The sequence below is a fragment of the Oncorhynchus kisutch genome, linkage group LG28, assembly GCF_002021735.2.
Source record: "Oncorhynchus kisutch isolate 150728-3 linkage group LG28, Okis_V2, whole genome shotgun sequence".
In the NCBI taxonomy this organism is placed as follows: Eukaryota; Metazoa; Chordata; class Actinopteri; order Salmoniformes; family Salmonidae; genus Oncorhynchus; species Oncorhynchus kisutch.
In genome coordinates, this window is record NC_034201.2 from 4,985,255 (window position 1) to 5,002,736 (window position 17,482).

The 17,482-nt window shown below is 41.2% G+C and overlaps 1 protein-coding gene across 3 annotated transcripts; it reads right to left on the bottom strand.

Moving 5' to 3' along the window:
* Positions 1-1,071: 1,071 nt before the first annotated feature.
* Positions 1,072-9,952, bottom strand: LOC109883612 (sorting nexin-12-like). Of its 3 annotated transcripts, none has more exons than XM_020475649.2 (6): positions 9,531-9,941; positions 9,156-9,251; positions 4,316-4,440; positions 4,028-4,118; positions 2,751-2,761; positions 1,072-1,908 (listed from the first exon to the last, which is right to left on the bottom strand). In XM_020475649.2, exons 1-5 carry the CDS (start codon positions 9,693-9,695, stop codon positions 2,756-2,758), a joined length of 483 nt encoding a protein of 160 aa, XP_020331238.1. In that variant the 5' UTR covers positions 9,696-9,941; the 3' UTR covers positions 1,072-1,908; positions 2,751-2,755. The 3 variants fall into 3 exon arrangements, with proteins under 3 accessions (XP_020331238.1, XP_020331237.1, XP_020331239.1); XM_020475648.2 differs by having other exon boundaries at positions 1,072-1,954; XM_020475650.2 differs by lacking the exon at positions 2,751-2,761 and having other exon boundaries at positions 1,072-1,954; positions 9,531-9,952.
* Positions 9,953-17,482: the final 7,530 nt, after the last annotated feature.

Sequence of the window (17,482 nt, forward strand, 5' to 3'; positions counted from 1 at the left end):
AAGTGAACTGAAGTCAAGCAAGTTGAACCTGCTCCGAGGTTTCCCCATTGGGCAGGTGATTTAAAAAGAATAATGGAAACAACCAAACTGCAAAGAATTCCAATAGCCTAAAAATGACAAGACACAATGGTTCTTACCCATTGTTTAAGTGAAAGACAGGCAAATTGAGCCTGAGATATATTTTTGGGACTGATAGCTAAAATAGGAAGAATTTCAGTACTAAACTTTTTGATTCCTCCCCTGTGTACGTGAAAGGCAGACAATATATGGTACTTCTGCATATTAGACAATTTACATTTTTGGGCCAGTGATCATAATCTTCAGGCAGCCCCCCCCAAAAAAATACTCTTGACTTGCCCGATGGGCAAGTGCATTTTAGACTTTAATGTCAATCCCTGATTCCTATTAATAGTTGTTCATGAACAGCCCTTTGCAGATCATTTCCTCCACCCACATTTTATACCCTGCTAAAGTAACTGAGTGACCACTGCATATGCGGGTGGCTACAAAGGAGTGGAAAATGCTACTAGTCTTAATGCTACTTTCAATTAAAACTTAACAGACGGTTATTTGGGAAAATTGTGTCTTGTTATTTTTGAACCATGCACTTTACAGGTCAAGGCACACATCAAAAGCTATTTTTGTGGTACATTTAATCCACCGGACTACATTCCCCTCCTCCCTGTTAATCCTGTCGATTCCTGGAGTACGCTACTAAATTAAATTGAAGAGGTTCAACTTTAACAAAGTAACCCCATACATCCACACAAACTACAGCACTTTGGTTGTCCACGTAGTGTAATCGTAAAAACATGCGGACCTATTAAATTGTTATTAAAAGAGCTTATGTTTTTACAAGGACTGTGATTGCTGGAAAATACTAGGTTCATTAGAAAACATGGACTTTCTTTCGCCAAGAACTGTGTTTCCATAAGATAATCTCTTGGAACAGAGATGTCATTCTACTTCCATAAGAACTGGCGACATAAGGAAATGCACTAGAAAAAATAAAACATACAAGATGCAAATGAGAACCATATACCATCCCCTGAAATTCATTTGAAAAGACCGTTTTGGACATGGCACAGCAGGCAGAGATTTTATTGATAGTACAAACAAGGCAGTTTATATGAAAACTGAAAGCTGCATGATTAAATGTACATAATGATGAAAAGGTAAAAGACATGACAGAAAGCAATTTAAAGAATACTTCACGTGTAAACTTCATGCCGAAAGCTTTATCAATAAAAATGTGTGGATTATTGATCAGCCCCTTGTTTTCACAGTGGTTTGATTACCTGACAGTTACCTGACATTCCATAAGCAGACTGAAGACAACTTATGCAGAGCTCAAGGCAAAGTTACAGAAAGAAAAAAAATCATAATACAAAAATCACACTAAGAGCATGTTGAAGTGCAAAGAAACATGGAATGTCATGCTGCAGGAAGAACATCTCCCATTTAAAATAGTTGTTTTGCTTAACTTGGGAAGGTATAATTTACTGACATCCATCAGAGATGGGAAACATACAATTGGAAGAACAATGTTGGTTACTATGGGTATGAAGGGACAGAGACATGATGATTGAATACTTAGATGGGATAACACTATTTCTCATGTATTTGTATATATCTCCAACAATGCACCAACTTCCCTGTCACACCCCCCATTTAGTGTTCTTGGAGTAAACAGCCCCAATACAGTGCTGCAGAGGGACATGCACCATTGTTGTTGGGGCAACTAGGAGAATATACTTTTTGTATACAGTACAAGGCATTAGAGAGTGACGCAGGCAGCTGTCAAAGGTGGTTGCGGCCACGACGGGGATAGGGTGCGGTATGCTTAATCAGGCCGAGGTGATAAAACAGACGAGTCCTGGTCTGCGTCTTGCCTCTGGATTACTGGATCTGGAGTCCAAACAATTGCGTCAATGATCAGATGGTCTTTCCATTACTGAAAGAGATGTTGCAAAAATTGTGAAATTGCTTATCCTCAAAGGGTCAGGTCCGACTCGTTTTTGTTTTGTTTGTTGATGGGGCCCGAGACTGCGGATGCGTAGGCAACTGTCCTGTTCTGCCCCCCTGAAAAGATCCGTATCGTGTTCTGTGTTTCTTTACGAATACATTTTGTGGTTACCATCCCTTCACATTTCTCACTGTCAATCTTGAATTATAATTCTTAAAAAGTTTTGACTGGTGAAATGTCCATGAAGCATCTGCATGCCAACCATTGGATCTCAATCAATTTCATGGGAATATGCATTATATCCATAATATAAGATCTTCTTGGTTATGTACAGTGTTGTTTCAATTACTGGTATGTGCGGTGAGCAAATTGAGGCGATGACGTTAATAAACTGCAGTCTACATTTTGCCTAGTGGCGCGCACTGTTGAGCTGTGGCCACATAAAAAGACGGGGGAAAAAAAGTGACCATTCACACAATCACCTTACAATCTCATAAGAAATGCAGTCATTTGTGTCTTACTGTAACATTAAACTATGCTATCATATTCGATTCTGTTATGTACAATACTATCATAACGTGATGTTGCAGATATAGATTCCGCTTTGATCTAACTTCATTGAACAAGCACCATTCGCAAGAGAAGCCCGCACATGCGCAGACGCTTCGGGACCTTTAGCCCCCTGGGATAAGGGGGTCCACCTTTTTTTAAACTAATGATTGTGTCCATGCTATGATCTAAACCTTCTAAGAGATTTTAGAGTGTAAAAAAAAGTCAAACTTACTTCATTCATACCTGCATAAGAGAGAGAGAATACATTTAAATCAGTAAACTCACTACATAACTTAGCATACAGTGCCTTCAGGAAAGTATTCAGACCCCTTAACTTTCCCACATTTTGTTACGTTACAGCCTTATTCGAACGGATTAAATAAAAACTCCTCAGCAAGCTACACACAATACCCCATAATGACAAAGCATAAACAGGTTAACATTTTTATTTACATAAGTATTCAAACCCTTTGCTATGAGACTTGAAATTGATCTCAGGTGCATCTGGTTTCCATTGATCATCCTTGAGATGTTTCTACAACTTGACTGGAGTCAACCTGTGGTAAATTCAATTGATTGAACATGATTTGGAAAGGCACACACCGGTCTACATAAGGTCCCACAGTTGACAGTACATGGTCAGAGCAAAAACCAAGCCTTGAGGTCGAAGGAATTGTCCGTAGAGCTCAGAGACAGGATTGTGTCGAGGCACAGATCTGGGGGAGGGTACCAAAACATTTCTGCAGCATTGAAGGTCCCCAAGAACACAGTGGACTCACTCATTCTTAAATGGAAGAAGTTTGGAATCACCAAGTTTGGAACCACCTAGAGCTGGCCACCCGGCCAAACTGAGCAATCAGGGTAGAATGGCTTTGGTCAGGGAGGTAACCAAGAACCCGATGGTCACTCAACAGAGCTCCTCTGTGGAGATGGGAGAAACTTCCAGAAGGACAACCATCTCTGCAGCACCCTGTACCAAACAGGCATTTATGGTAGAGTGGCCAGACAGATGCCGCTCCTCAGTAAAAGGCAAATGACAGCTTGCTTGGAGTTTGCCAAAAGAAACCTAGACTCTCAGACCATGAGAAACAAGATTCTCTGGTCTGATGAAACCAAGATTGAACTCTGGCCTGAATGCCAAGCGTCACATCTGGAGGAAACCTGGCACAATACCTATGATGAAGCATGGTTGTGGTATCATCATGCAGTGGAGATGTTTTTCAGCGGGAGGGACCGAGAGACTAATCAGGATCAAGGCAAAGAGGAATTTTAGAATAAGGCTGTTACAAAATGTGGAAAAAGTCAAAGTCTGAATACTTTCCGAAGGCACTGTATATATTCCTACACAATATTATATACAAAATATCAAATAAAAGTACTGCACCACTTTGAATGGCAAAGAGCTCTGTGTATAAACAACAACGAAAGAGCAGAGCAGAGGGACAAGAATAGAAAGCAGTCATTTCCACACCACATTGTCAACCCCAACTCCAAACCCTACAGACGTACCTTTCCGGGAACGTAGTTGCGGTCGATGCTCTCGTCCTGCAAAAACATGTGAAGACAGCGCTCGTTTTGAGCCAGAGGGTGACCTGCAATTCTAGAAAAAAATATATAAGACATGAATTCATTAAAAGTCATTCATGTGCAGTTCAAAAATGGTGTCTAGAAATGAATTCATTTTAAATGACCCACACCAGCAGAAGCCAATTTCAAATCTGCCACAAAAGAAACTTCAAGTTGATGCAGGTTATTTCACATCATTACACCTGTAATGTTTAATAAATTGAGGGCCACCTGTTGATGAACTGCTCAAGACCCACACGCCGCTCTTCAATGAAAGCATCTTCAAAAATGCCTTCATCCCCACGGAAAGGTAGCTGTCTCTTCAGTGCCTTCCCAGGCAAGGGAGGCACTACAATCTGGGGGAAGAAAATCAATAGCAATGCGTTTAGGACATAGCACTTAATCATGATTCATTAATTATTGCTCTAGCTAAATGTATTTAGCCTAACTTATGGACACATCACCATGGAGTAAAATCCTATTGTGTAGTGTAGATATAGTTGAGGCCAAATATATTGGCACCCTGGCACTTTTCTTAAATAGATCCACCTTTCTTTTCTAAAATACGTTAAAAAAAATAAATGGGTCACCACATCTTTTAATCGGATTTAACATTGCAGAATAATTGTATTTTTGTCAACTTAAGTTAAATTAGAATTTTTAAAATTAAAACAAAATGGCATGGACAAAATGATTGGCACCATGGAGCTTTTACTTGGTTGCACAGCCTTTGGCCAAGATAACTCATTGTAGCCATCATTGAGTTTGCTGCACCTTTCTGCTGGCAGTTTGGCCCACTTTTAGCAGCAAACTGCTCTAATTCTTCAATGTTTTACAGTGTCCTCCACCAACTGCTGTTTTCAGATCTTGCCATAGGTTTTAGATGTGATTCAGATCACGGCCGATTTCCTAAAAGCATCTTATGGCTTAGGTCATAGTTAGAATGCTGAGTAGCTTCCCAAAACCTGCGTTACTAAAGTTTCACTTGAAAATCCTTGTTATTTACCGACTGCCTCAGACCACTCGTAAAACAACCCCCAAAAGTGTTGTTATACTGAACAAAAATAAACACAACATGTATAATGTTGGTCCCGTGTTTCACGAGCAGGAAAAAAAAAAAAATCCCTGAAATGTTTACATCCCTGTTAGTGACAATTTCTCCTTTACCAAGATAATTAATCCACATGACAGGTGTGGCATATCAAGAAACGGATTAAACAGCATGATTATTACACAGGTGCACCTTGTGCGGGGGACACAAAAAAATAACTGCAGTTGTGCAGTTGTCACACAACAATGCCACAGTTGTCTCAGGTTGAGGGACCATCCAATTGGCATGCTGACTGCAAGAATGTCCACCAGAGCTGTTGCCAGAGAATTGAATGTTCATTTCTCTACCATACGTTGTTTCAGAGAATTTGGCAGTAAGTCCAACCAACCTCACAACCTCGCCAGCCCAGGACCTCCACATCCGGTTTCTTCGCCTGTGGGATCGTCTGAGACCAGCCACCCGGACAGCTGATGAAACTGAGGAGGATGTCTGTCTGGGAAAAACTCCTTCCGATTGGCTTATGTCATCCCAGACCCACCCATGGCTGCGCCCCTGCCCAGTCATGTGAAATCCATAGATTTGGGCCTAATAAATGTATTTCAATTGACTGATTTCCTTATATGAACTTTAACTCAGTTGAAATTGTTGCATGTTGCATTTATATATTTTTTGAATACTTAAGTTAATACCTGCAGTCAACTTGTGCAATACCTTAGGAGTAAAGCAGATTGCATTCTTAAATTTTACCCAGCAAATTATTTTACATAATGAAGCTTACCATACATACTTCTCAAGAACAGTTGAGCCAGTCACATTTGTAAATAGCACAATGGGAGAAAGTGGGAGCTGGTGAGTCCAAAGAGTTTTTTATTTTTTTATTGCCGAGTCTGTTGAGAGGCACACGAGGTGATGAAGTTACACGTGTATGCAAATCACTACTAAATGTTAGCCATCTTATAATGGATTTCTGCCAGAAGTCAAAGAGCTCTGGATAAGTTCAGTAATTGCCATTTTTCCTGTGTGCTTCCTATTAGCATTTTCTTCCTCCTCCGCTCTACTCAGGGTACACATGCTGCTCTTCCTTCAGAAAAGCATACATCTCTGTTCATTTGCACAATTTCGCTCATAAAATGTCCACACTCACCGAGGTTGTTACAAGCTTGTATACCTTTATGAGCTGGATTTGTTCATTTTTCGCATGTTAGCATTTAGCGATTTATGTGATTTCGCTATTAGTTTATGCCAATTTTGTTAAAATTCTGGTAATAGAGGCCCAATGGGCTTTGTGTGCTCTGCCGGTAATACTGTAAATCCCAGGATGAGCGAAGGACAGCATGAACATCTGGATACCGTCCAAGACTAAATCGGTAGCCACCGTCCGTTATACCCAATGTCCCCTCTAAGCTGAGCGTGTGAGCGGCCGCACATTTCCTCCAGGACTGACGCTCAGAAGAAATGCCATGCCGCGCAGAGACGCAAGAGATTGAAATTCAAAGCGTTTGCCCCATTTGTTTGCACAATATAGATCAATGTTTTTTCTGTGAACGAATCAACATTATATGATGAGCGAAGGACAGCATGAACATCTGGATACCGTCCAAGACTAAATCGGTAGCCACCGTCCGTTATACCCAATGTCCCCTCTAAGCTGAGCGTGTGAGCGGCCGCACATTTCCTCCAGGACTGACGCTCAGAAGAAATGCCATGCCGCGCAGAGACGCAAGAGATTGAAATTCAAAGCGTTTGCCCCATTTGTTTGCACAATATAGAACCAAACCCAACTTCGCAAGATTGAGTCTGATTTTCTTGTAGGCAGAGCACAACAGAAGAATTCTATTTGCGGGGGTAACCCACGAGCTGTCTTTCAATAACCCACAAGTGAATGTGCTTTTCAGATTAGTTCAAGAGTGCAGAGCCGTGCGTGTGCACATTTGTTGATATTCTTTGCTAGTTAGCGAGTTATTCACCCAGTTATAGATAAGTATAGGTCAGCAATGGGAAGTTGCTGCTTCCTACAAGAACACAAAACAAGTAGGTTACAATTCAAGCTGTCTTTGAAAAGTCAGGTAAAAAGCTTAGATCTTAATTAAAGGGACAGTGTTGTATTTTCAGACAGGCTGGAATATGCAAATAAGCCAATAGGCAGAAGGGTAGTCTACATTGTCTAATTCTCTGAATAATAATATTAATAATTCATTTTATAAAGTGGTTTCTTGCATCATACAACACAATACAATTTACAGTCACCTATTTGGCCCATGGTGTTACAGACCAAGTAAAAAAAGATTTGAATTAATGTCAAACTACTGTAGGCTATATCATAGAAATCAAAAGTTATTTCGATGTGAAAGTGTTATGGGATTTGCTCCATTGGTTTTGTTTGTAGGCCTTCAATATGCTCAAATAGCTACAATAGCCTATTGGCTACTGTCCAAAACTGTAAGGGTACAGCCTCAGTGTTCACTGTAAACACACACTGGAAGTTGCAGAAAATTCTCACGTTTCAAGTTTCCGCTCACAAGACCTCAAATTTGCTCTGTGCCTCCAAGAAAATGAGGGAAAATTGGTTACTTGCATACATTTATAACTGTCACAACTTTAGTGTTAGTTTCCTTACATTTTGCATCATTCCATTCCATTGTTAGTTAACCTTTCTTTCTTCCGTCACGTTCGTGTGGTTGTTCCTGAGGATCGATAACAATAGTGGATCATATTTGGCTTATGTATTACAAAGTTGTGTACTTATTTGGGACATGTAGCCAATTTGAATCATTATGGAACGCACACCAAACGTAACAGTTTAAACCTGAATCTGGCACACGGTTCACAACGACTGGACCGTTGACAACAGTTCCATGACTAATGAAGATTATTAGGGTAGATGTATAAGACTACTGCTCAAGCCCGGTTGTACACTTTTCTCACCTCTCATTGTGCCATGATTGAAAAATTGAATACGGCAACTCTGGATGAATCAAACCACTATTTTTGATTCACCAATATATTTAGTGCGTAAAGGCTTTTCAAACCAGTTTTTATTATTCATATAAATACTTCCTAACCCTAAATAATAGATTTGTTATTTATTTTTTTACAACCAATTGGTCCTGAAAAGTAGACGAATATGCACGTTCTCTCCATATAGTAATCAATTTGTCGAGAAAATTATAATTAAAGGATCACCAAATTGAAAGGGATGGCTTTAGATAAATGTACTGGAAACTCTAATGAACTCCATGAGAATCTGTTGGCCAGCAAGTGGGAAGGTTTTCAGCGGTTGATTTTATGTACTCAGCGCACACAAGGCAACCACGCCTGCAAAGCCCATCACGCACCTGCGTAAGGTAAGTCTGAATACCAGCTACTGAGAAGTGAGTAGGAAAGGTGTACACTCCTTAAGTCTGAATCGGACTCTAGGAGCTGATCAATCACTATTGTGGAACAATTCTAATGCTAAGGTAAGATTTGAATGGAGAAAGTGGATTTGAGAGCAGAGCTGGCTTTCTTTCAATCCTATCATTATCAAATGCCTCAACAACGCTTTTTCTTCGTGGCGTTTTGGGAAACGCATCTTCAGCCGTTGCATTGTTAAAACACTTGTAAGCCTAAATTTCAAAGCTGTTGGCCACTCCAGAATAGTCCAAAATCTCTTCTTGAACCATCCCTGGGCGTTTTTGGTGTGTGTTTTGGTGTCTCTGGTACTGGGGAGGCATCATTAAATCATCAGATTATCAATGTGTTTAGGAGTGCAACGTCCAACCAAGTGTCCAAAAACTGTGTCGCTCTTGAAGGTTGTGGGTCTTCCATCAGGACAACAACCCAAAGACACATCAACAGAACCTTGGAAATATTCAGAAAGAAACGCTGGACTGTTCTGGAGTGGTCAGCGAAAAGTCCAGATCTGAATCACAACCTATGGCAAGAGCTAAAAACAGAAGTTGGTGGAGGCCACCCCTCAAATGAATTTGTGTATCACAGTCTGATTAATCAGGCAGGCCATAGCTACAATCTTTCACTCACCTTACTGTCTCGCTCCAACTCATTCTTCAGCCACTCAAAGTCACTGTATCTTCTTCGCACAGTAGAATCCTTCAACTTAAAAATCGGCAGGTTTGTCTGCATTTATTGAAAACAAAAACAATACAATTATATATTCTCGTCAATAGACAGCCATCAAGTAAACGCTAGCTAGCAAGCTAGCTAACCCATCTTAGCTTAAAAAGGCTCCCTGGCGTGCAATTTTAAACACTTCATTAGCTCACAAAGCTAACTAGCAAGTAGGCCAGAAAAAGTCCTGGGCCTCGATTTTCATCCACCCAACCTTAGCAAAAGCTACAAACATGTTCAACTAGCTAACTATGTCGTGACGACAGACTTCTAGCTATAATAACCTACCCGCATACGGACTTCGTACGTTGTGAAACGGTTCCGTCCGACCCCAACAGTTTGGGGGTCATAAACATCCATTTCAAGAAAATTGCTGGGGGGACCATAAGCATCCGTCAGGTCCTGAGGTTTTGAATTTAACCGGCGAGTATCAGCCACCGTGGGATCTGACATCTTCCTTGTCCGACAACCCGCAGGATGTTCACGTTATAAAACTCAATAGCTAGGAACAATTCTCAGCTAGATCGCTCCTATTAATTTGATGTGTTCAGCAAATTTCAACGCGGCGTAAACACACACACACACACACACACACACACACACACACACACACACACACACACACACACACACACACACACACACACACACACACACACACACACACACACACACACACACACACACACACACACACACACACACACACAATCTTTTTCTTCTATATATATTTTTTTTTGGGTGTGTGTGTGTGCGATGGAATGTGCGCTCCGCCGCCTACTGTCCGGGATGAAGACAGGATTCGCAAAAATGGAACAAAATACTAAAATGCGGTGTATTGACAAATGTATGTGTTAATGAGTTTAGATTTTAAATGGTTGCAAATAGCCAATGGGGTTTTTGTGCAGGGGTTGAGTTATTTTAATTAACAAATGACAATGGGGTTTCAGTTCTTGCATTGAAGTGATTGGATTACGAGATGCAAGCAGTAAAAGTTCAATGACATATGGGAGAGTTGGGCTGAAGACGTTGTAGAGAGTAGTCGACTGTAACAGGCTGACTACAAATACTGACTTTTGCAACGCACGTGACGCGAGCGTTGCAAAATAAATGTAGAAATCTATATATTATGCAATTATTGCACCCACACTGCTCGCTCGCGCCAACGAGCGTCTGCGTTGCCAAGGGCTAACACTGAACCCAAACCAGCTGTGCGTGCACCATCGTGCATACATTTATTTTGTCCCCCTACACCAAAGAGGTTAAAATATCAAAACAAACTCTGAACCATTTACATTAATTTGGGGACAGGTCGAAAAGCATTAAACATTTATGGCAATTTAGCTAGCTTGCACTTGCTAGCTAATTTGTCCAATTTAGCTAGCTTTGCTGTTGCTAGCTAATTTGTCCTGGGATATAAACATTGAGATCTTCTAGGCTTTTTCTTCTCTAGACTTTATATTGCGATTGGCAACTTTCATAAATTAGGTGCATTACCGCCACTGACCTCGTTCGTCTTTCAGTCACCAACATGGGTACCTGCTTCTATAAACCAATGAGGAGATGGGAGAGGCAGGACTAGCAGCGTGATCTGCACCACAAATAGAACTGACTTCTATTTTAGCTCTTGGCAACGCAGATGCAACGCAGATGCAACGCGAGCGGTGTAGACAGCCTGTAAAATAGAAGTCAGTTCTATTTGTGACGCAGATCTCTCTGCAAGTCCTGCCTCTGAGTCCCCAAATAATTTCTGCAGCAGCCACAGTAACGTCCAGTTACTTAGATTTCTTTGAGACTTGTGCCGTACAGTTTATAACTGTGTCAATGAATGCCACAAAATCCACCTTTTTAACACACAGGGTATCTTTTGCCTGGCAGCAAACATTTAATACAGGCTGTGATGCGTCCACTACCATATCTTCACTAGCGTCACTTGTTTTCTCAATTATTTGAATCGCTTCCGCATAGGAGATTCGATTGACCGCTCTAACTTTTGCTACCTCAATCTCCTTCACCCTTACAGGGCACTCCAGGAACTCGGGATCATGATCCCCACGCCAATCGCAACACCGTAGTCCTTCTACTCACCGTTCTTCAATAAACTCTGTCCGTCTGCACACACTTGAAACATGGCCAAATACTTTACAATTCTTACACTGCAATGGCTTGGAGACAAAAAGCTCTTACAACGTATCTTACATAACCAAGCTTCACGTGCATAGGTATTTGCTCTTCATCAAAAAAACAACAGGACTGACTGTCACAACTTCTGCTGAAGTCGAAGCCTCTCCTTGTTCGGGCGGTGCTCGGCAGTCACGTCACCGGTCTTCTAGCCATCATTAATCCATTTTTCATTGGTTTTGTCTCATCTTCCTACACACCTGGTTTCAATCCCATTCATTACCTGTTGTGTATTTAACCCTCTGTTTCCCCTCATGTCTTTGTCAGAGATTGTTTTTATTCAGTGTTGTGTTGTATTGGTGTCCTCGTACCCACTTTGTTTATTGTTACATTTAGTGTTTGGCGTATGTTTCGTTTATTGTTATTAAATAACTCCATTACACTCAGTATGATTCTCCTGCGCCTGACCTCCCTGCCACCTATACACACGACTCTGACACTGACAGACTTTCTTATTTTTCTCCATTTACCCAGCGGGTCAGATATGGGGCACCAATCACACCGGGAATTCTCTTCAGGGATTCAACCTGAATATCTGTTGTCACCCCTGAAAGGACTCCTTTGACTGGTGCTCTACTCCGAAGCTCAAAACACAAAACTTCTGTTGTCCGGATTCTTTTGAGGCAATATTCTTATTTTCTTCAGAAATACAATTACTCAAAATAAGACCACTCCTGGTCACTCTGACAGAGTCCACTTTTCCCAGCCTATACTTCACCATTTGACACCTCAAAGGGGTCTCCCACATATGCATCCTTACTCAACATACGCATCCCAACAAGAGGTCATTATCATTCATTCATACAAGTATCCTCCACTACTGTTGTCCATTCACAACATTCATCTTCACCAACTTTGTTTGACACGCTGCTTGATTTGAATTGTTCATCCAATTCCACTATTTTCCCCCTGCCACTCTTGAATAGTAATCTGTGCCGCTCATTTTGTTTATAAGGCACCATGGTGTATCATCCAGACTCATACAAGATCTATTATCCATAAAATAAATTATTTAATTTTCGAAATAGTTTTCATTGGGAAGGCATAAAACGTTTTTATCAAAAGCAATCGCTTTTACATGGGAAAACACAGAATCATACTACTTCACGTCTGACAGATCAGGGCACCTGGCTCTGTCATGTGATTTTTCTGGATATTGAAATCAGGTTAAATTTAGGTTCTGATGAAAAATGAAAATATGTATTTTCCATACATTTCAAATATATTTTTTTCCAGGACGTTGAAAGAGCGTATTTTCCGGATGTTGAAAATCAGGTAAATTTTTGGTTCTGAATAAAATTTGAAACGCGCATGTTTGGGCCAAATCCAGGCTGGTCTATAGACGTCTATGATTGGTTCAGATTTGATCTGAACCGGACAAAAAAATCTATGTCCGTGGACGTTGAAATCAAAGCTGGTCTGGACCGCACCAAATCTGAACCAAAGATAGACATCTATGATTGGCTCAGATTTTGTCTAGACTAGACCAAAAACCAATGTCTGTGGATGAGGAAATCAAGAACCAAAAAAATATGTCCAAAAGACATTGGCTCGTGCTTACTGGGGCGTAGCCTACCATGTCTGCAAAAATGTGGATCAATTTGTCTATTTAAGCTCGGAATATCAGCTACCCAACTTCATCAGGAGGTATTGTGAGCCTCTTTGCAATGTGTTTACACAGCGGGAAATTCAGAAGTTTTAGTTTTTTTCCGCAATGGTCAGCTTATCAAAAATTGATGGACTTGATGGAAACCACTGATCATGACAATGGGGGTGAAACTCCTGGACAACAGTTGTGATTGTCCATTCCATATTGTCCATTTTACTTTGACCTGTCCTGTTTTAAGGATATGTTGTTTGTTGTTAACATGACAAAGCATTTTATTTGATTGGGCGCCATTTAGGTTATGCTATTTGATTGGATAAACCTGCATAATGTAAAAAGTGTCCGTGTCATTACATTGTCATACATTTTATCTCCAGCCTGTAGTTACAAAAAAGGCCACCTACTTTTTCTACCATATCCTATATCTGCTACATGATTTATGTTAGACAATTTTTTTGTTGCAAGTGTAGCGTTGTATTTTGTTGTGGCATCCTCACATCATCTACCTACGTTATATAGGTATGCACGTTAGCTTTGACATGGGTTTTGCAGATCGGCCTTAAACTAGACATTGGGCCGATGCTGACGTTGGCAGTTTTAGCTAATATCGTCCGATTCTGATATGCTTACCGATATATCGTGCATCCCTAATGATAAACATACTGCACAGATATATCTTGAAATTCACTGTTCTACACAATATTGTATCACATTTGATGAGATACTGACCTGTCCATCCACAGGCTCGATCTGCTGTAATCTCTACAACTGGACGCTTGTGCTCTGATCACACTGGCACAGGATGTCAATGCACCGGAAGGCCAGAGGGACGCACTCCTGTTGGACTGGAAAACAAAGAGACATTTGGTCAGTGGTGGGTCTGTTTCAATGCTGTATCAACTTCTTTATCTGGACAGAGAACTCTTTGTTTATAACGCACATTGTCCACATTGGACAATGTGACAAGTGGTCCCTCAACACCCATCCTCATGCCTCATTGTTTGTTCTTGTTTCCCAATCAACAGCTACTTCTCTGATGAGTCGGTCTTGGAGGTTTACAAGTGCACAGCAAGTCTGCACCAGCACATTACTATAACAACATAAGGATCTCAGGATTTCTGACTATTTTTGTCAAGCATTTGCCCTCTCAACATGGATCTTGTTTCTCGCTAGGTCTTTTGTGAGATGTATTTCACTGTCTGTGAACCCTCTGTGGTTCAGGAATGGGGGAATGTTTATAGTGACTCCTGCAGGCATCAACCTCTGGATCAAGAAGCCTTTGTCTGCCAAGATCACGTCTCCAGACATGAAGATCTTCTCAAACCTTGACTTCTGGACAATGGCTTCGTCCGACACAGATACAGATCACTGCAGTATGTTATCATCACATTCGGTGCAACACCCATGAGTAGCTTGAAGGAGTGCATTGAACAGTACACAGAGTAGGTTTGTTTCTGTAGATCCATCTGACTTGGATTAGCAACTTCTATGTCAGTACAGTCAATGACGATCCTGCAGTTTTTGCTGGACCCCTGAAATGATACAGGCAAGCACATTTGATTATTCTCCTGATTTGGAACAGTCCTCATGATGCGAATGGAAAAAGGATTGTGGATCACATGAATGAAAGTGACGGTAACATTGCTGAGAGTGGTTGCACTTTAATGGAATAGTTGAGCCAGGTGCAAGTTGGTGTAGATGTAACGTAGATAAGCCTCCTACTTTCTTCAGCCTGCCGAGGGGCCTGGAACTTCATCTTCTGTCATGGTGGATGTGTCTGGATCTTCCTCTTCTGTCATGGTGGTTGTGTCTGGATCTTCCTCTTCTGTCATGGTGGATGTGTCTGGATTTTCCTCTTCTGTCATGGTGGATGTGTCTGGATCTTCCTCTTCTGTCATGGTGATTGTGTCTGGATCTTCTTCTTCTGTCATGGTGGATGTGTCTGGATCTTCCTCTTCTGTCATGGTGGATGTGTCTGGATTTTCCTCTTCTGTCATGGTGGATGTGTCTGGATCTTCCTCTTCTGTCATGGTGGATGTGTCTCGATCTTCCTCTTCTGTCATGGTGGATGGGTCTGGATCTTCCTCTTCTGTCATGGTGGTTGTATCTAAATCTTCCTCTTCTGTCATGGTGGATGTGTCTGGATCTTCCTTTTCTGTCATGGTGGATGTGTCTGGATCTTCCTCTTCTGTCATGGTGGATGTGTCTGGATTTTCCTCTTCTGTCATGGTGGATGTGTCTGGATCTTCCTCTTCTGTCATGGTGGATGTGTCTGGATCTTCCTCTTCTGTCATGGTGGATGTGTCTGGATCTTCTTCTTCTGTCATGGTGGATGTGTCTGGATCTTCCTCTTCTGTCATGGTGGATGTGTCTGGATCTTCCTCTTCTGTCATGGTGGTTGTATCTAAATCTTCCTCTTCTGTCATGTTGGATGTGTCTGGATTTTCCTTTTCTGTCATGGTGGATGTGTCTGGATCTTCCTCTTTTGCCATGGTGGATGAGCTACCATTTCTCTTTCCCACCGGAAAATGGCAGCTGCAGACTAGAGTATTGTAAACTGGGTTTCCGGCCCGCCCATCTGATTTTTTTTTTTTTACTAGCTAGCTGGGTTGATTACTAAAATGGTAACATCTATATTTAAATACCATAACCCACAAACTTCACTATAGTAACGGTAAAATAGATTGGGCTTTGGTCGATCTGCACATAAAAAAATCTTATAATTTGGATGGGAAATTTCTGCTGGGCTGGAGGAATTATTTGTAATGCTCAACTAGACCAGGACCATTGCCCAAAGAGGTGAATTATTGCGTTGGGCTATATGGCTGTACTTATGATTCTAATTCTCAAGAGGAAAGTTAAAACCCTCAGCCATGAGGAGGACCAACAGTCATAGAGGGATCGTCTGAAAGGGACTGACATGCAGAGATGGAACATAAGGATTTTGGGCACTGGCCAGCAGACCACGATTTCTACTAGCCTGGGTAACATTCAGGTCCTAAATCTGTGGCATGTGATGTTTGTAAAGGCAAAGTTGCACTGCTGTGTCAGGCTAGTTTGGCAGATTGTCTACCCACCAATGCACCCGTGAAACAAAACCATGTCTGTGTTTTGTATGGGGAAACATTGAGCCCACAAGTACTTTGTGAGATAGCTAGCCAGCTAGTTAGTGTTAGCTCACCATTCGTGTAGTCACACTTTTCCATGTGGTGACATGCTAGCTAATGTTAGCCCACCAGGGCAGGGATATCAACACCAAGGGCTTCCAATGGGAAGGGTAAACAGTAATTAAATGGATAGTTCACCCAAATGTTCTTACCCTGTAAGCTGTCTATGGACAAGATATGCCAACAGTCCATGCTTTGTTTTTGTTTACCTAACCAATGTTTTCAAATGCTCACAATTTAGCATTTTTTTAATGGGGTTTTGTGTGCTGTGTTTCTACACTGCATGTTCCCTGTTGCAACTTGTAATAAACCAGGTGTTTTTGATTGACTTATCTGCAACTGCTTGTCACGAATATTACCGAAGGTGACTCCCCTTCTTGTTCGGGTGGCGCTCGGCGGTCGTCGTCGCCGGTCTACTAGCAATCGCCGATCCGTTGTTCTGTATTCCTTTGGTTTTGTCTGATTGGTATCACCTGTTTCTTGTTTGGTTGTTAGGGGAGGGTTATATATTGTTTGTTCAGCCCGCTTCTGTTTCGTGCGGGCTTGTTAGTCTGTTTCGTTGTTTGAGTGTATTTTGTTTGTATTTGGGTTTCACGCTGTCCGTTTATATTTCTGATCATTTGTTTTTCTACTTTTGGTTCATGTTATGTTTCCGGGACATTAAAGCGTGTTTTTTCCCACATCTTTTGCTCTCTGCGCCTGACTCCACACCTCCTCACTCATTTCTCGTAACACTGCTCTTCTCTTTATCTCTTTATCTTCTCTTTATCTTCTCTTTTGCTCTTCTCTTTATCTCTTTATCTTCTCTTTATCTTCTCTTTTGTCCAAAGTCCTAAACTTTGAGTTTCGAGTCCTAAACAAGTCATAATGTGCTCTTCACCAAATGTAATACCATCTCATATTTTTATCAAGATTTATATTTAGAATATTACATTTCGCAAATCATGAATGCTTTTAAAAATATCTGTATATTTATTACTTTCCAAGTAAACATATTTCCATGGAAATACATGGGTAGCCATGAGAAAGACCCCCCCCCCCAACAGTGATCGACTATCGAGGATCGCTATGGGGCGCAATCAATGTCGAACAAAGTTGGAAATAGTTGCTCCTCAGTCTGTAATTTTCTTCCTGCATGTTTTGCAAGTTGAAATCTGTTTTTTGTTGATACAGCATCGTCTTTATGTCCGAAAATAATAATTTGGGGTATCATCTTTCCAAGGGCTCCATCTGAATTCACCCACCGACGTTCCTCTGCACTGCCACGCACAGCTTTTTCTCAGCTG

Excerpts from the sequence above, each read along its gene's own strand:
- LOC109883612 (XM_020475649.2), bottom strand. The coding sequence starts at position 9,695 with ATGTCAGATCCCACGGTGGCTGATACTCGCCGGTTAAATTCAAAACCT. Across the intron at positions 4,441-9,155 it reads AGTTGGAGCGAGACAGTAAG|ATTGTAGTGCCTCCCTTGCC; the intron begins GTGAGTGAAAGA and ends TTCTTCCCCCAG. Across the intron at positions 4,119-4,315 it reads CTTGAGCAGTTCATCAACAG|AATTGCAGGTCACCCTCTGG; the intron begins GTGGCCCTCAAT and ends ATTTTTTTCTAG.